At 46.8% G+C, this 14,605-nt stretch overlaps 1 protein-coding gene and 1 long non-coding RNA gene across 2 annotated transcripts; one reads left to right on the top strand and one right to left on the bottom strand.

The window, feature by feature from the left end:
• Window positions 1-1,822: 1,822 nt before the first annotated feature.
• On the top strand, window positions 1,823-3,028 carry LOC135372836 (uncharacterized). Its single transcript, XM_064606295.1, has one exon. The coding sequence runs from the start codon at window positions 1,823-1,825 to the stop codon at window positions 3,026-3,028; it is 1,206 nt and encodes a 401-aa protein (XP_064462365.1).
• A 763-nt stretch (window positions 3,029-3,791) lies between these two features.
• Window positions 3,792-13,950, bottom strand: LOC135372747 (uncharacterized). Its single transcript, XR_010416104.1, has 3 exons — window positions 13,933-13,950; window positions 11,289-11,391; window positions 3,792-3,927 (listed from the first exon to the last, which is right to left on the bottom strand). It is a non-coding gene; the product is annotated as an uncharacterized LOC135372747 (long non-coding RNA).
• Between the last annotated feature and the right edge of the window lie 655 nt (window positions 13,951-14,605).

Here is a 14,605-nt window from a genome sequence, read left to right as displayed (position 1 = left end):
ACAAATGAAATGTGAAACTCTATACTGCATTCGTCAAAATACTCAAAATGAGCTGTGATGCACAATGTTTGATCAAATTGTAACATTATTTTTTTTGTAAATAATGTTCAAAACATGCAAATAAATTTATGGATGAGATACGTCGACGAGATACGGATCTCATCCACCAGGTACCACTGTAGCTACTGTGGGAACCTGCTGAATGCAAGACCAACATCGCATCAGTGCAGCGGCGGCCCATCACGAGATTGTCTGCCCCCGCGACGAGCATACAACCATCATTGCGACCACTGCGGTGAGTCATTCCCCACAAGAAAGGGACTCCACAACCACACGATCTGGCACAAGCGAGAACAAGCCAGTGAAGCGAGAAGATCCGCGCTACGCTGTGACCAGCAAGAACCGCCCTCGCCAGAAGACGAATCTGTCAGCGAATAAACTCACGCAGCTGTCCCAGGCCAATCAGACACCACCAACGAGACCAGTCAGGTGGACGAAATGATCGACACCACAACAAGTGGGGCAACAACAGACACTCGGGGAAATCGAAACACCCTTTGAGGAGCCACCTATAGTAACGGCGATGACGTCGTGAATCATCCACCGACAGGGGAAGGGCCACTCTCCTCACTTATACAGGAACAATCCCAGGACGAACCGGATAGTGCCCTGAAGGATCTTACGCAGGAAATCCGCGCCATCTACTCTGCAGCCATATCCAATGAGGGCTGGAACCATTTTGAAGCTTTGCTGGAAAAGGCAGTGGACCGGGTGGCAACAGCAGCAGGCCTCCCATCCAAACACATCGCCACCCCTCGGCGCATCATCAAAACGGACGACCTGCTGGCCATCCAGCGATTGTATCGCAGAAATCGTTGCCAAGCAATACGACTCATCATGAACGGTCCAGGCAGGCGGTGTCCAGTCAATAGGAACGACGCTACATCATACTTCAGGCAGCTCTGGCGCAGCGGAAACACCAACATGGACACTGCTGCTCTGGAAGCCCGCCCAGCCACTGACAACACCATCCCCATGCATTCATTCACACCGGAAGAGGTACTAACAAAAGCTCGTAAATGCGAGAACACTGCCCCCGGGAGCGACAGACTGACCTATCAACACTGGCTGAAGGCAGACCCAAGGTGTATTTTTCTGGCTTCCGTGTTCAACGTCTGCCTCAAGTACCCCAAACGCCAGCCACATGGAAAGAAACACGAACGATATTAATCCACAAGAAGGGAGACGAAAATTACGTCAGCAACTGGCGACCCATCACCCTCATGAAGACCAGTAACAAGCTGTACACGGGATGTCTGGCCAATCGTCTCAAGAAATGGATTATTGATGAAGGAGTACCGAGTCGCTGCCAGAAAGGCTTTCTGCCCTATGACGGCGTGTTGGATACAACTAGGTGTTCCAAACCCGACTTAATGCCGCCCGCACCAGCAGGAAAGACCTGTGCGTCGCCCTACTCGATGTCAGCAACGCATTCGGGTCCGTCTCACACAAGGTCATCATCGACGCAGTCCAGCACAGAGGAGCAGGAAGTGTCGTCATCGATATAGTCCGTGACCTATATGAAGGAAACACAACTACCGCCATGACAGGAGAAGGCTCCACTGAGCCGATTTCCGTGCAAGCCGGAATCGGCAAGGCATGACCCCTCAGCGGCCTCCTTTTCAATCTTGTCATGGATGTCATTATAAGGCAGGTCCAGGCAAACGACGTGCAGCACAACATCTTCGCCTACGCCAACGTCCTGGCCCCAATGGCAGGAGACCCGGCCATACTGTAAAAGCGTATCAACACAGTCACCTCCATGGCACAGTCACTGGGGCTAAAAATGAATGCAAAGAAGTGCCGCAGCATCCACCTTTCCGGGCGGCAACCAGTGGGCCTCAACGAAACAACATTCACCGTTAACTGCGAGGCGATAGAAGCCCTGAAGGAGTTTGACAGCATTAAGTGCCTCGGACAACCGACCGGATACAACGTACTCCACGACGACAAAGACCTACATCAAACGATGGAAAATGCCACCAGGATCATGTCGTCTCTACTTGCCCCCTGGCAACGACTCGATGCTATTCGTACGTTCGTCTTCCCAGCGCTCAACTTCGCGATGCGCTGCGGATCACTGGGCAAGACGGACTGGGAGAAGCTAGACCACCATTTACGACCACTACTGAAGAGGACGCTCTACCTCCCGCAGTCGGCGTCAACAGTCTACCTTTACAGAAGCAGAAAGGCTGGAGCGTGTGGCATACCTCTGGCAGCCGAGCTTAGTGACGTTTGTCGTATCGACAATGCCTTCAAGCTCTGCACTTCACCAGATACCGAAGTAGCGAAGCCCGCCTTCGAAGAGGTACACGCCACCGTGACCACACGTTTGGGACGCGAAGCTGGCCACGCTGACATCGCAGCATTCCTGAACGGCAACAACGAAGGCGACTTCCGCAGAGCCAGCAATTTCCTTCCGAATGTCTGGACGGAAGCAAGGAAGGCGTCCACACGGTTGAAGGTTACGTGGGAAATAGAGGAGGAATCAGGCACAACTGTGTCCCGGGAGGCAACAACCATCACAAGCAAGCAACGGACCAGACTGATGGCGTGTTTCCGGGGCCTACTTTCGCATATTAACGACACCCATCTGCAAAGTCTCCCCAACCAAGGAAAGGCCATGGAGGCCGTCGCAATGGACCTGGCAAGCTCGCACTTCATGATCAGTGGCGACTACACACGATTCGCCGACTGTCGTTTTGTCCACAGAGCCCAGTTCAAGCTCGTCCCGCTCAATGGAGCCAAGCCTTGGAGCCACCAGGACAAGCGCTGTAGGCGCTGCGGCCATGATTCGGAAACCCTGCCGCATGTTCTTGGCCATTGCATGAGAATGAGCAACCGCTACACCAACAGGCACAACGAATTCGTCCAGAGAGTCAAGAAAGCCGCACAAGAACGTTTCACTCTGATAAGTGAAAACCAATTCCAATCAATCATTTTTATCTCACGGGCCGTGATGCATTAGTACTAACACCCTAGTGTTCCGTACCCATATACCACGATGCCCAAACTGGCGACGTGCCACGCGCGGACGTAGAAGGCGAGACTGCGACAGAAGCGAAAGGGGGAGACGTGCAGTGTATATCTCTTCTCGGTCTTTTGGCGGATACAAGAGAGAAAGAAACACGAGTTCCGTCCGCTAACATGCGCATTTCATGCAGTCCGACTATCATTCTAGTGCTTCTTACACGCACCACATCACGTCGAATTTGCCGACGTGACACCCGCGGAGGCAGGTGCCGCGACCGTGACCAGAGTGAAAGATGGACGTGCAATATTTATCGCTTCTCGGCCTTTTGGCTAAGATCCGTGTGTGTGTGTGGCTTGATCGCGTTTTTGAACCTCCAGCCTTCCTGCGGGGCTTCTTTCTGTGTTCCAGTGAGGCCAGAAGCCAAATTCTTGGTGTGACTTTTCATTGCACTGGCATATACCATATTGAAAATTGCCGCAAACTTATTATGTGGGATTCTGGTGTAGGATCCTTCATCCATGTGTGATCCCGCATCCTATATTGACGTGGTATCGCACATCTTATATTGATGTAAGATCCCGCATCCTATGTTGACGTGGTATATACCATCCTACATTGATGTAGGACAGCGCAGTTTGTATAGATGCAGGATCCGCATTCGCATTTATTCCACTTCATCCCAAGTTCTAGCAGGGTCAGAGCACACCGAGACGCGCATTCCAGTTCTTTACAATTTATTCCTCTTATTTATGTCATTTAACATATGCCCTTGATGTGAGCTCGGAAGGCGTTCTTCCTGCTTGTTTTCTCCTTCTCTCTCCTCAACTTTTCTTCCTGGGTCGCAGAAACACTCTCTGGCTGCGTAGTATCCTCAACGTACTTGTTGAAGGCAACTAAAATGATAAGTAGTAATTACTGCTACAGTGTGCACAGTGCTGATGCAGTGTAGCGCACAATTTATTCCATTCAGTTTACAGCGCATTCTCATAGGCTTTGCGTTTTTCAATAAAAACAATGTTTAGATTATGCACACTTGTCTGTGATTGTGTGTCGTTGTGTGTTTTGATAATGCATTTTCATGTTAGTGCAACGCGTGCGGCCGAGAGCATCCCAGTTCTTTTTGCATTCGAGAGTATAGTCAACATGACAGACAACAGATCCCCACGAACTCAATCCCTTTCGTATCTCTGTATTCCCCAGGCAGGCCTTATTGCCACCGTCTCTCTTGTAGTACATACAGACACCGAACCAACAGACGCGCTCAAACTGTTCGCTGTTGACGTATAGTTTTCACAGGGATATTCTCATAGTGATGACTGGTCTTCAGCCAAAATCGCATGCTGCTCATAGACACAGTTGCTTTGCGGCACTAACACAGAGTAAATAAAGACATTAGGTCAAAATTGAGATCACTCAACCTGGGTGTTCTATTGGTCGCATGACAAAGTCCACCTGGAAAAGTTCTGCCCTGATTTCACAACGCGAAAATTAAACTAAAAGCAAATAAAGCCAACAAGAGGAGATAACAATAATATAAACCAATAATACTGACCACACGCTTTTCGATTAGTTCACTTTTTCTCCCTCTCTGTGGTTACTGACACACTACACTGTATGTGGGAAGGGAGTTGCCTCAGGACAGAAGCCGCCGATATTTCGAACAGAGACTGTTCTTCTTCTGGGCACCGTCCTCATCATTGGCATGGTATTTAAAGGGTTAGGTGTGACGTGTTTAAAGGTTCATGCGAATTGTGGGTCAACAGCCCGGAGGGAAGAAAGGTTCCGTACGGGTTTTTACGGCCGGAGTGAATGGCTGCTTTGTTAGAGTGTGGAGGGGATTATGTGACCGTAGTGATCTAGGCTACAGACCGGTTACAGAAAAATGGAAGGTTCACGAACACGTGGACGAAACGGGACAACAGGCAAGAATTGGCAAGCATAGCGAAAGATAAGGAGGTTAGTGGTTACGTGGGGAAAATTCCAGAACCAGCAAAGGCTTTTTTTTTTTTTTTTTTTTAATACTTGTAATGCAAAGTTGTGGCATGCAATAAAGAAAATAGAAAGCAGTGGCCATGCAGAACACAACAGCTGATAATGGAGGTAGAAGGGAAAAGCATATTTTATTTGTGAAGTGTTTCTAGGGTGCCTTGTGATTTGTTGATACCGGACGGGTGAAGAGCGTTGAACTTGTATATGAGATAAGACTCCCTATCACGTCTGTCACGTTGTCAAAATTGTGACCAGGAACGTTAAAGTGTTCGGCGACTGCTTTGGGGAGTTTGTTGGACGTGTCGGTTCTGTGTCCGGTAAGGCGGTTGTTCATTTGTTGGCCGGTTTCACCAATGTATTGCGTAGAGCAGTCGCCGCATTCAATGCAGTATATGACATTGGAGCTTGTGCATGTGAATGCGTGGTTAACGGGGTGGGTGTAATTGCTCGCAGTGCTTTTGATGGAGTTAGCGTGTTGAACGTGCTTGCATGTTTTGCAGCGCGGGAGGTTGCAGGGTCGTGTTCCCGTGTACGGGGTGCTTGTTTTGCTGATTTTGGCATTGACCAAGGAGTCTGCCAGGTTTTTTGCACGTCGGTATGTCACCTGTATAGGATTTGTGAATATATTGCTAAGTCGGTCACTGCTTTGGAGGAGGGGCTCGTGCTTCTGTAGAATGGCTTTGATGTTTGGAAGTGCGTTGGAATATCTTGTGATGAAGCTTATTTGGCACGCGTCAGGATTTTTTCGGTTTTCCAGAACCTCGTCTCGATCGAGTGTAAGTGCCTTGCGACGGAATTCGGTTAGGAGGGAGTCTGGATAGTCCCTTTGGGCAAGTGTAGTGCAGAGTTCGTCAAGCTTCTCAGCGTAATCTGTGTCGTTTGAACAAATTCTGCGTAGTCTTACACTCTGCCCATTAGGAATTCCAACCTTACAGTGACGCGGGTGGTGACTCTTGAAGTGAAGGTATTGTTGTTTGTCAGTTGGCTTTTTGTACAGGGTTGTGATGAGGTTGCCGTTGTCTAGTGATATTGTGGTGTCGAGGAAGTTAATTAAGTGAGTTGACTGTTGTGATGTGAACTTTATGTTGCTATGCGCGGTGTTCAGTAGATCTATGAAATTTTGAAATTCATGTTCCCCGTGTTCCCATATTATCAGTATATCATCGATGTATCGAAGGTACACCGTGGGTTTCAATGAGAGGGCGCTGAGAACTTTGTTTTCTAAGAACCCCATGAAGATATTTGCGTATGTGGGTGCAACAGGTGTGCCCATACTTGTACCGTGTACTTGTAGGTAGTGTTCGCCATTGAACTCGAAGTAGTTCAGTTTAAGGACCAAGTCCATTAGAGCGAGTATGGTTTCCGTGTCTTTTCTGGTGTTTGTTGTAGAAAGGGTATTGCAGAGGGCTGTGATTCCGTCGTTGTGTGGGATGTTGGTATACAGTGATGTCACATCCAGCGTGGCTAGTATTGTGTCCCTACCAAATGTACGAGTGTTGTTTATATCTCTGATTATTCTGAGGAGGTGGGGTGTATCTTGTACATGCGATGGCAGTGTTGTCGGAATATGGTTTAAATAGTGGTCCAGGAATTTCGAGAGTCTTTCTGTTGGTGTGTTGTTATTAGATACAATTGGCCTGCCGGGGATGTCAGCCGTATAGAGCTCGTTGGCGTGTACCTTGTGGATTTTGGGCAGTAAATAGAAACGACCTGCGCCTGTGTTTGATGGGGTGAGATATCTGAGGTCATCACGTGTGATGAGCTTTCGTTCGTGGAGGTCCTGTATGGTATGGGTTATTAGCGCCGTGTACTCCTTTGTTGGGTCATGGTCCAGTTTGAGGTAGTGTTGTGTATTGTTGAGTTGCCTATGAGCTTCAGAAATATATTTATCTGTGGGCCAGATGACGATACTCCCACCCTTATCTGCGGGCTTGATAATGATATCATCTCTGTCAGCTAGCGCTTTGATGATGTCACGCTGTGTTTTAGTGAGGTTGTGACCACGCGAGCTTTGGGATATACCGCGAAGGATGTCGTTGCTTACTTGTTTAATGTACAGGTCTAATGCGGGTTCTCGGCCGTGATTTGGTGTCCAGGTTGATGGTAGTCGGAGGTCGTTGTTGTTTTCTTGTGTTGTATGAGCGAAGAATTCTCTAAGGCGTAGCCGTCTCGCAAAGTCTGATATGTCTTTGTGGATTTCGTATTCGTTAACAGAATTGAGTGTAGGGCAGAATGTTAACCCCCTAGAGAGGACTTGTAGTTCGTCGCTGGTTAGTGAGCGTGATATATCTATTACGGTGCTTGCGTCAGCGTTTTCTCGGGGTGACTCAGCGATGTTGCGGAGAGTTGTGGGTGTGGTGCTGGAAATTATTTGTTCGGCTGCTGCATGTGTCGTGTTAGTGGGTCCGGTATCCGTGTCGTTGTTGGAATTAGGTTTTCCGAGTTTTGAGTGTTCCTTGTTAGCTAGCTCGCGGTTGAGTTGTTGAATGTGTAGTTCGAGAGTGTTTACCTCCGCGTCGGTGAGACTGATATTGTTCATATGGGCCTGGATCGTAGCGAGTTGCGCGTGGCACTGTTTCTTTAATATTTCTAGAAACGTACGGGCTGTGTTGTTAAGGGCTGATGCCCACTCTAGCTCTAGTTCAGGTGTCAGTTTTCCTAATGCAGGAACTGTTTTAGGGGTGAGGCCTTTAGGTACTGTGTTGTGAGCCAGGTGGTGGGTGTAGATCCGTAGATGATGTAGGTATCGGCTACGTTTCTCCATGAGTTTTCGCATTCGTAGAAAGTTCGTTGACTGCATGGTGGTTGACTGCATGCGTTGACCATGCAGTCAACGAACTTTCTACGAATGCGAAAACTCATGGAGAAACGTAGCCGATACCTACATCATCTACGGATCTACACCCACCACCTGGCTCACAACACAGTACCTAAAGGCCTCACCCCTAAAACAGTTCCTGCATTAGGAAAACTGACACCTTAACCTTGAGCTAGAGTGGGCATCAGCCCTTAACAACACAGCCCGTACGTTTCTAGAAATATTAAAGAAACAGTGCCACGCGCAACTCGCTACGATCTCGAACTACTCAACCGCGAGCTAGCTAACAAGGAACACTCAAAACTCGGAAAACCTAATTCCAACAACGACACGGATACCGGACCCACTAACACGACACATGCAGCAGCCGAACAAATAATTTCCAGCACCACACCCACAACTCTCCGCAACATCGCTGAGTCACCCCGAGAAAACGCTGACGCAAGCACCGTAATAGATATATCACGCTCACTAACCAGCGACGAACTACAAGTCCTCTCTAGGGGGTTAACATTCTGCCCTACACTCAATTCTGTTAACGAATACGAAATCCACAAAGACATATCAGACTTTGCGAGACGGCTACGCCTTAGAGAATTCTTCGCTCATACAACACAAGAAAACAACAACGACCTCCGACTACCATCAACCTGGACACCAAATCACGGCCGAGAACCCGCATTAGACCTGTACATTAAACAAGTAAGCAACGACATCCTTCGCGGTATATCCCAAAGCTCGCGTGGTCACAACCTCACTAAAACACAGCGTGACATCATCAAAGCGCTAGCTGACAGAGATGATATCATTATCAAGCCCGCAGATAAGGGTGGGAGTATCGTCATCTGGCCCACAGATAAATATATTTCTGAAGCTCATAGGCAACTCAACAATACACAACACTACCTCAAACTGGACCATGACCCAACAAAGGAGTACACGGCGCTAATAACCCATACCATACAGGACCTCCACGAACGAAAGCTCATCACACGTGATGACCTCAGATATCTCACCCCATCAAACACAGGCGCAGGTCGTTTCTATTTACTGCCCAAAATCCACAAGGTACACGCCAACGAGCTCTATACGGCTGACATCCCCGGCAGGCCAATTGTATCTAATAACAACACACCAACAGAAAGACTCTCGAAATTCCTGGACCACTATTTAAACCATATTCCGACAACACTGCCATCGCATGTACAAGATACACCCCACCTCCTCAGAATAATCAGAGATATAAACAACACTCGTACATTTGGTAGGGACACAATACTAGCCACGCTGGATGTGACATCACTGTATACCAACATCCCACACAACGACGGAATCACAGCCCTCTGCAATACCCTTTCTACAACAAACACCAGAAAAGACACGGAAACCATACTCGCTCTAATGGACTTGGTCCTTAAACTGAACTACTTCGAGTTCAATGGCGAACACTACCTACAAGTACACGGTACAAGTATGGGCACACCTGTTGCACCCACATACGCAAATATCTTCATGGGGTTCTTAGAAAACAAAGTTCTCAGCGCCCTCTCATTGAAACCCACGGTGTACCTTCGATACATCGATGATATACTGATAATATGGGAACACGGGGAACATGAATTTCAAAAGTTCATAGATCTACTGAACACCGCGCATAGCAACATAAAGTTCACATCACAACAGTCAACTCACTTAATTAACTTCCTCGACACCACAATATCACTAGACAACGGCAACCTCATCACAACCCTGTACAAAAAGCCAACTGACAAACAACAATACCTTCACTTCAAGAGTCACCACCCGCGTCACTGTAAGGTTGGAATTCCTAATGGGCAGAGTGTAAGACTACGCAGAATTTGTTCAAACGACACAGATTACGCTGAGAAGCTTGACGAACTCTGCACTACACTTGCCCAAAGGGACTATCCAGACTCCCTCCTAACCGAATTCCGTCGCAAGGCACTTACACTCGATCGAGACGAGGTTCTGGAAAACCGAAAAAATCCTGACGCGTGCCAAATAAGCTTCATCACAAGATATTCCAACGCACTTCCAAACATCAAAGCCATTCTACAGAAGCACGAGCCCCTCCTCCAAAGCAGTGACCGACTTAGCAATATATTCACAAATCCTATACAGGTGACATACCGACGTGCAAAAAACCTGGCAGACTCCTTGGTCAATGCCAAAATCAGCAAAACAAGCACCCCGTACACGGGAACACGACCCTGCAACCTCCCGCGCTGCAAAACATGCAAGCACGTTCAACACGCTAACTCCATCAAAAGCACTGCGAGCAATTACACCCACCCCGTTAACCACGCATTCACATGCACAAGCTCCAATGTCATATACTGCATTGAATGCGGCGACTGCTCTATGCAATACATTGGTGAAACCGGCCAACAAATGAACAACCGCCTTACCGGACACAGAACCGACACGTCCAACAAACTCCCCAAAGCAGTCGCCGAACACTTTAACGTTCCTGGTCACAATTTTGACAACATTAAACTATATATTCTAGAAACCGGGTTTAGATCCACACGTGACAGACGTGATAGGGAGTCTTATCTCATATACAAGTTCAACGCTCTTCACCCGTCCGGTATCAACAAATCACAAGGCACCCTAGAAACACTTCACAAATAAAATATGCTTTTCCCTTCTACCTCCATTATCAGCTGTTGTGTTCTGCATGGCCACTGCTTTCTATTTTCTTTATTGCATGCCACAACTTTGCATTACAAGTATTAAAAAAAAAAAAAAAAAAAAGCCTTTGCTGGTTCTGGAATTTTCCCCACGTAACCACTAACCTCCTTATCTTTCGCTATGCTTGCCAATTCTTGCCTGTTGTCCCGTTTCGTCCACGTGTTCGTGAACCTTCCATTTTTCTGTAACCGGTCTGTAGCCTAGATCACTACGGTCACATAATCCCCTCCACACTCTAACAAAGCAGCCATTCACTCCGGCCGTAAAAACCCGTACGGAACCTTTCTTCCCTCCGGGCTGTTGACCCACAATTCGCATGAACCTTTAAACACGTCACACCTAACCCTTTAAATACCATGCCAATGATGAGGACGGTGCCCAGAAGGAGAACAGTCTCTGTTCGAAATATCGGCGGCTTCTGTCCTGAGGCAACTCCCTTCCTACATTCTACCGGTTCGCTGGATTTCTACCCATCTACACTGTATGTGGTTGTACAAGTTGATCACATGGAAGCAGTAGTATAGCCACAGCCCGACCAGGGGGGGGGGGGGCATCGTTAGTTGCAGTTACCGGCGTCCACCAAAGCGGCATACTTGCGATTTTTGTGTAACTCCAAATCTCGTGAGATGCCTCACTGCTTGGGATTTTGCGCCAAGCCCCCCCCCCCCCTCCCCCGCAGGTCTGGCTACGCAATGGTATGACAATAATGAAACCATATAAAGCCAAGCTTACTCTGCACTGCTACCAGCTTCTTTGGTGTGAGTGCCTTTTTGGCAGGCCTTGCCTCCTTTTTATAGCTCCGCGTTGCTTCGCCAGTGATGCTCCTCCCCGTGAGCTGTAAGAGACCAAATAGTCCGCAAAATTTCCATGCAGAACAGGGAGTCGGACTTCGCTTCCCTGACAAGTGACAGCTTGTCCTCCTCGATGTACACGTTGTTCCCAAGGTGCATCAACAACAAAGGAGAGTAAACAAATATTCTTAACAGGGCAGCAGGTTAGACATAGTTCTTTTTGCATGCTTTATTCTCGGATACTGATTTCATCACCCGTGTATTTAACCTTTTATGCTATCACAGAGCATTTTAGTGGACAGAGGAATAACATTTAAAAAAACGTTGTGACAAATGCATGTCAAATTACCAGAGGATTTTCACTTAACAGAAAAACTCAATGTACCCTATTTATTCGAACCTAACACACACTTTTATTCCAACTTTTTTTGCAAAACATAGGCTGTAAGTGTTAGAACCGGGGACAACTGCAACGGATGGCGTGAAAGCAAAGCGTGTGCGAAAACTCAAAGCACACTTCCTATTGTCTTCTCGAAGATATCAATCAGCATTCCCAGCTTTCTACATTAGTCGCATGGTGAAAGGCAAGACCACGTGTTCTCCCGAAGATAGAGACCTACGTTCCCTGTTCATTGCGAAGATAGCAATCGAGACCTGCTCCTCTGCCCCTCTTTTACAATCAGTTCGATGAAGCAACGGTGAGCCCATTACGAGGCCGCGTTTAAGGGGAAATTGAGTGGTGACTCCGACTTTGACTGCATTTAACAAATAGGTACCTCTCTTGCTGTGATCTGAGTTACCACTTGATGTATTTTTGCGCCCTCAAGGATAATGCACGTTACATTTGGGGACACAAGGAATAGAGTTATTCCGCATTTCGGTAGGCGTTAGAGTAGGTGTTAGATTCAAGTAAGTACGGTACTGTTAGTGCTAACCAGCTTCTCATAGCATCAATGTATGTTATAGCAAAAACTGGTTCATTGATCTATAATACAAAGCAATACTGAATTAAATAATGTATGCATATTGCCAAGTACCCACACGATAAGATGTCTCTAATCATACAGCATTACAAAAATATGTCATGCAGATTATGTAATTTTATGCCTCTTTTCTATTAACAAAATAACTTTCTTATATGCCTAAAACACAGCACGTAACCTCACCTTGCCATCCTTGTTACGGAACAATTGTACTTCAGTACAAGGGGCATTGAGAGGCCCCATGTCACCTGTTACCTCTGACTGGGATTCTAGTACAACTTCAGCCGCTCGTGTCTCTTGTGTCAGGTCCGTTGTGTTAGGTCTGTTGTCTGTTGTGTTGCATCTATACTGTGCTCCGCTGCATGCTACGTGTGATAGGTCTGTTGTCTGTTGTTGTGACTGTTGTGTTGGGTCTGTATCATGCTCCATCACAGGTAACACCTGACAGCTTGGCTGGCGTTCCTTCTCTGCTGCATCTGAACCTGGCATGAAAGACATAGGATCGGATTTGAATGCTAGTGGTGTGAACGTCTTAATTAAACAACAATGCTGAGAGGTACTCTCATAGATGGATGACTGCATTGCATGCTTTGCATTTCTGCAAAGATTTTGAGAATATTATAAGGAGTTGAAAAGTTGCATTGACCTACAACAGGCTGCTATTTTGTTATATACAAAGGTAGGAGCCCTTAAAATTGCATCCGAGAAGGTGTGTGTGAGATCATTAAGGTAATGTTCGATGTGGCACGTTTCTCTTCCAAAAACAGCTTACGTATTAAATAAACGAATTTTATGGTTTGCACTCCCTCCGCAGCTAAGCCAGAACGACGTAAGCCAGGCACACAAATAAGAGACAGCTCAAGTGATTGTCTCCGAAGCAGTCTGCTTCGTGTTCGCGCCACGATATGCTAAGTGAAGGGACCTCGGCAAATACACCTGCTTTCGCTTACCAGTGTGAGCGCCAACCAACGTGACCATGCTCCGTGAGACACGGAACACGGTTACGTGGTGTTAACCACGGTTATGCTCCGTACAAACATGTGGTTTGGCTGTGCAAACACATACGGCGCTAACCAGAAACAGCATTCCATGAGCTCATCTGACTTCTCCGCGACCTATAGACGCCATCAGTCCCACCTGGCGGTCGGAACTCATGGTCTCCCTGCCGCTCCCTGATTGGCCTTGTCCAAGTGATGTTTACAGAGAAGGAATTCCGGAATGCTCTCGACATTCGTCGTCTGTTTTTGCCATGTGTTACATCAATGTGCACAGAAACAAGTCCACTAAAAAATTGGCTAGGAAGCAAGCGAGTAGGTGAAGAAATGCGCTAAGCCACGTCGGATTTTCGGCATTATTACAATGATTAACAAGGAGTAAAATGGCACTGTGGTTCTGGAATCGACCGTGACAGATGCAACAGTCCCGTTAAGTGATGCTTTTGTACAAGCTAACAAATACCTTTCAGCTAATTAGTTGACAGGGTGCCAATGTTACTTTATGCAAAATTTGCTACATTCCACATAACCCACCTGCAAAAACTGCTATTAAAACGTCTATGTGGGTGAAGAAAAAGCACTTGGTAGGTGTTTCCAGTTCACTAACCGAATTTCTTGAGAAGGGCATCTTGAAACCCTCTACAATATTCCTGTTCTTGCGAGAGTTTACGCTGCAGCTCCTTGCATCGCTTTTCCATTCGTCGCACTTTTTTCTGCTCCACCTTGAGAAGCTTTTTTGGGAATAGTGGTTCGTCTTCATCTTCTGAGGAGGACTCGGCTCCTTCACTAATTGTGTTTAACAGTCTCTTCCATATAGCATCACGCACTTTTTTGGATTCCTTGGAACCTTTTGTTTTCTGTTGAGCTTTCTGGAAAAACAAAAAAAAAAACAAATTGTATCAGTAGATTCTCTAATACACAACAGCATTCTTATTGAATGATTCTACATACACAGAGTGTTTTAACCAATGTGTCTGAAAATTCCCATTAAAAATTGCATGACCGGAAGTTATGCAATGAACAGAGCTTGACGCATCAACTCGACACAGCGTTGTCAAGCTGCCTTTTGGCAACTTTTTGCTTTGCTGTCCTGCCATGTACATAATAAACAAACTTGACTGAACAGTACATGCTCTCCATGAGGAATTATCATGACTTATGAATACCATAACCCATTTTCAAGTGAAAGAAACATGATCGTATTACTGTAATTTTGAAATGTGCAGAGCCAAAGTACTGTTCCCTCCGTCATGCTGGAAATAGAAATCCTATTTGAGGTA

The sequence above is a fragment of the Ornithodoros turicata genome, unplaced genomic scaffold (assembly GCF_037126465.1).
Source record: "Ornithodoros turicata isolate Travis unplaced genomic scaffold, ASM3712646v1 Chromosome17, whole genome shotgun sequence".
NCBI lineage: Eukaryota > Metazoa > Arthropoda > Arachnida > Ixodida > Argasidae > Ornithodoros > Ornithodoros turicata.
This window is presented reverse-complemented; position numbering and strand designations above follow the sequence as displayed.

Bases quoted from the DNA above. Each gene is read 5' to 3' on its own strand.
- LOC135372836 (XM_064606295.1), top strand. From the start codon at position 1,823: ATGGCACAGTCACTGGGGCTAAAAATGAATGCAAAGAAGTGCCGCAGC.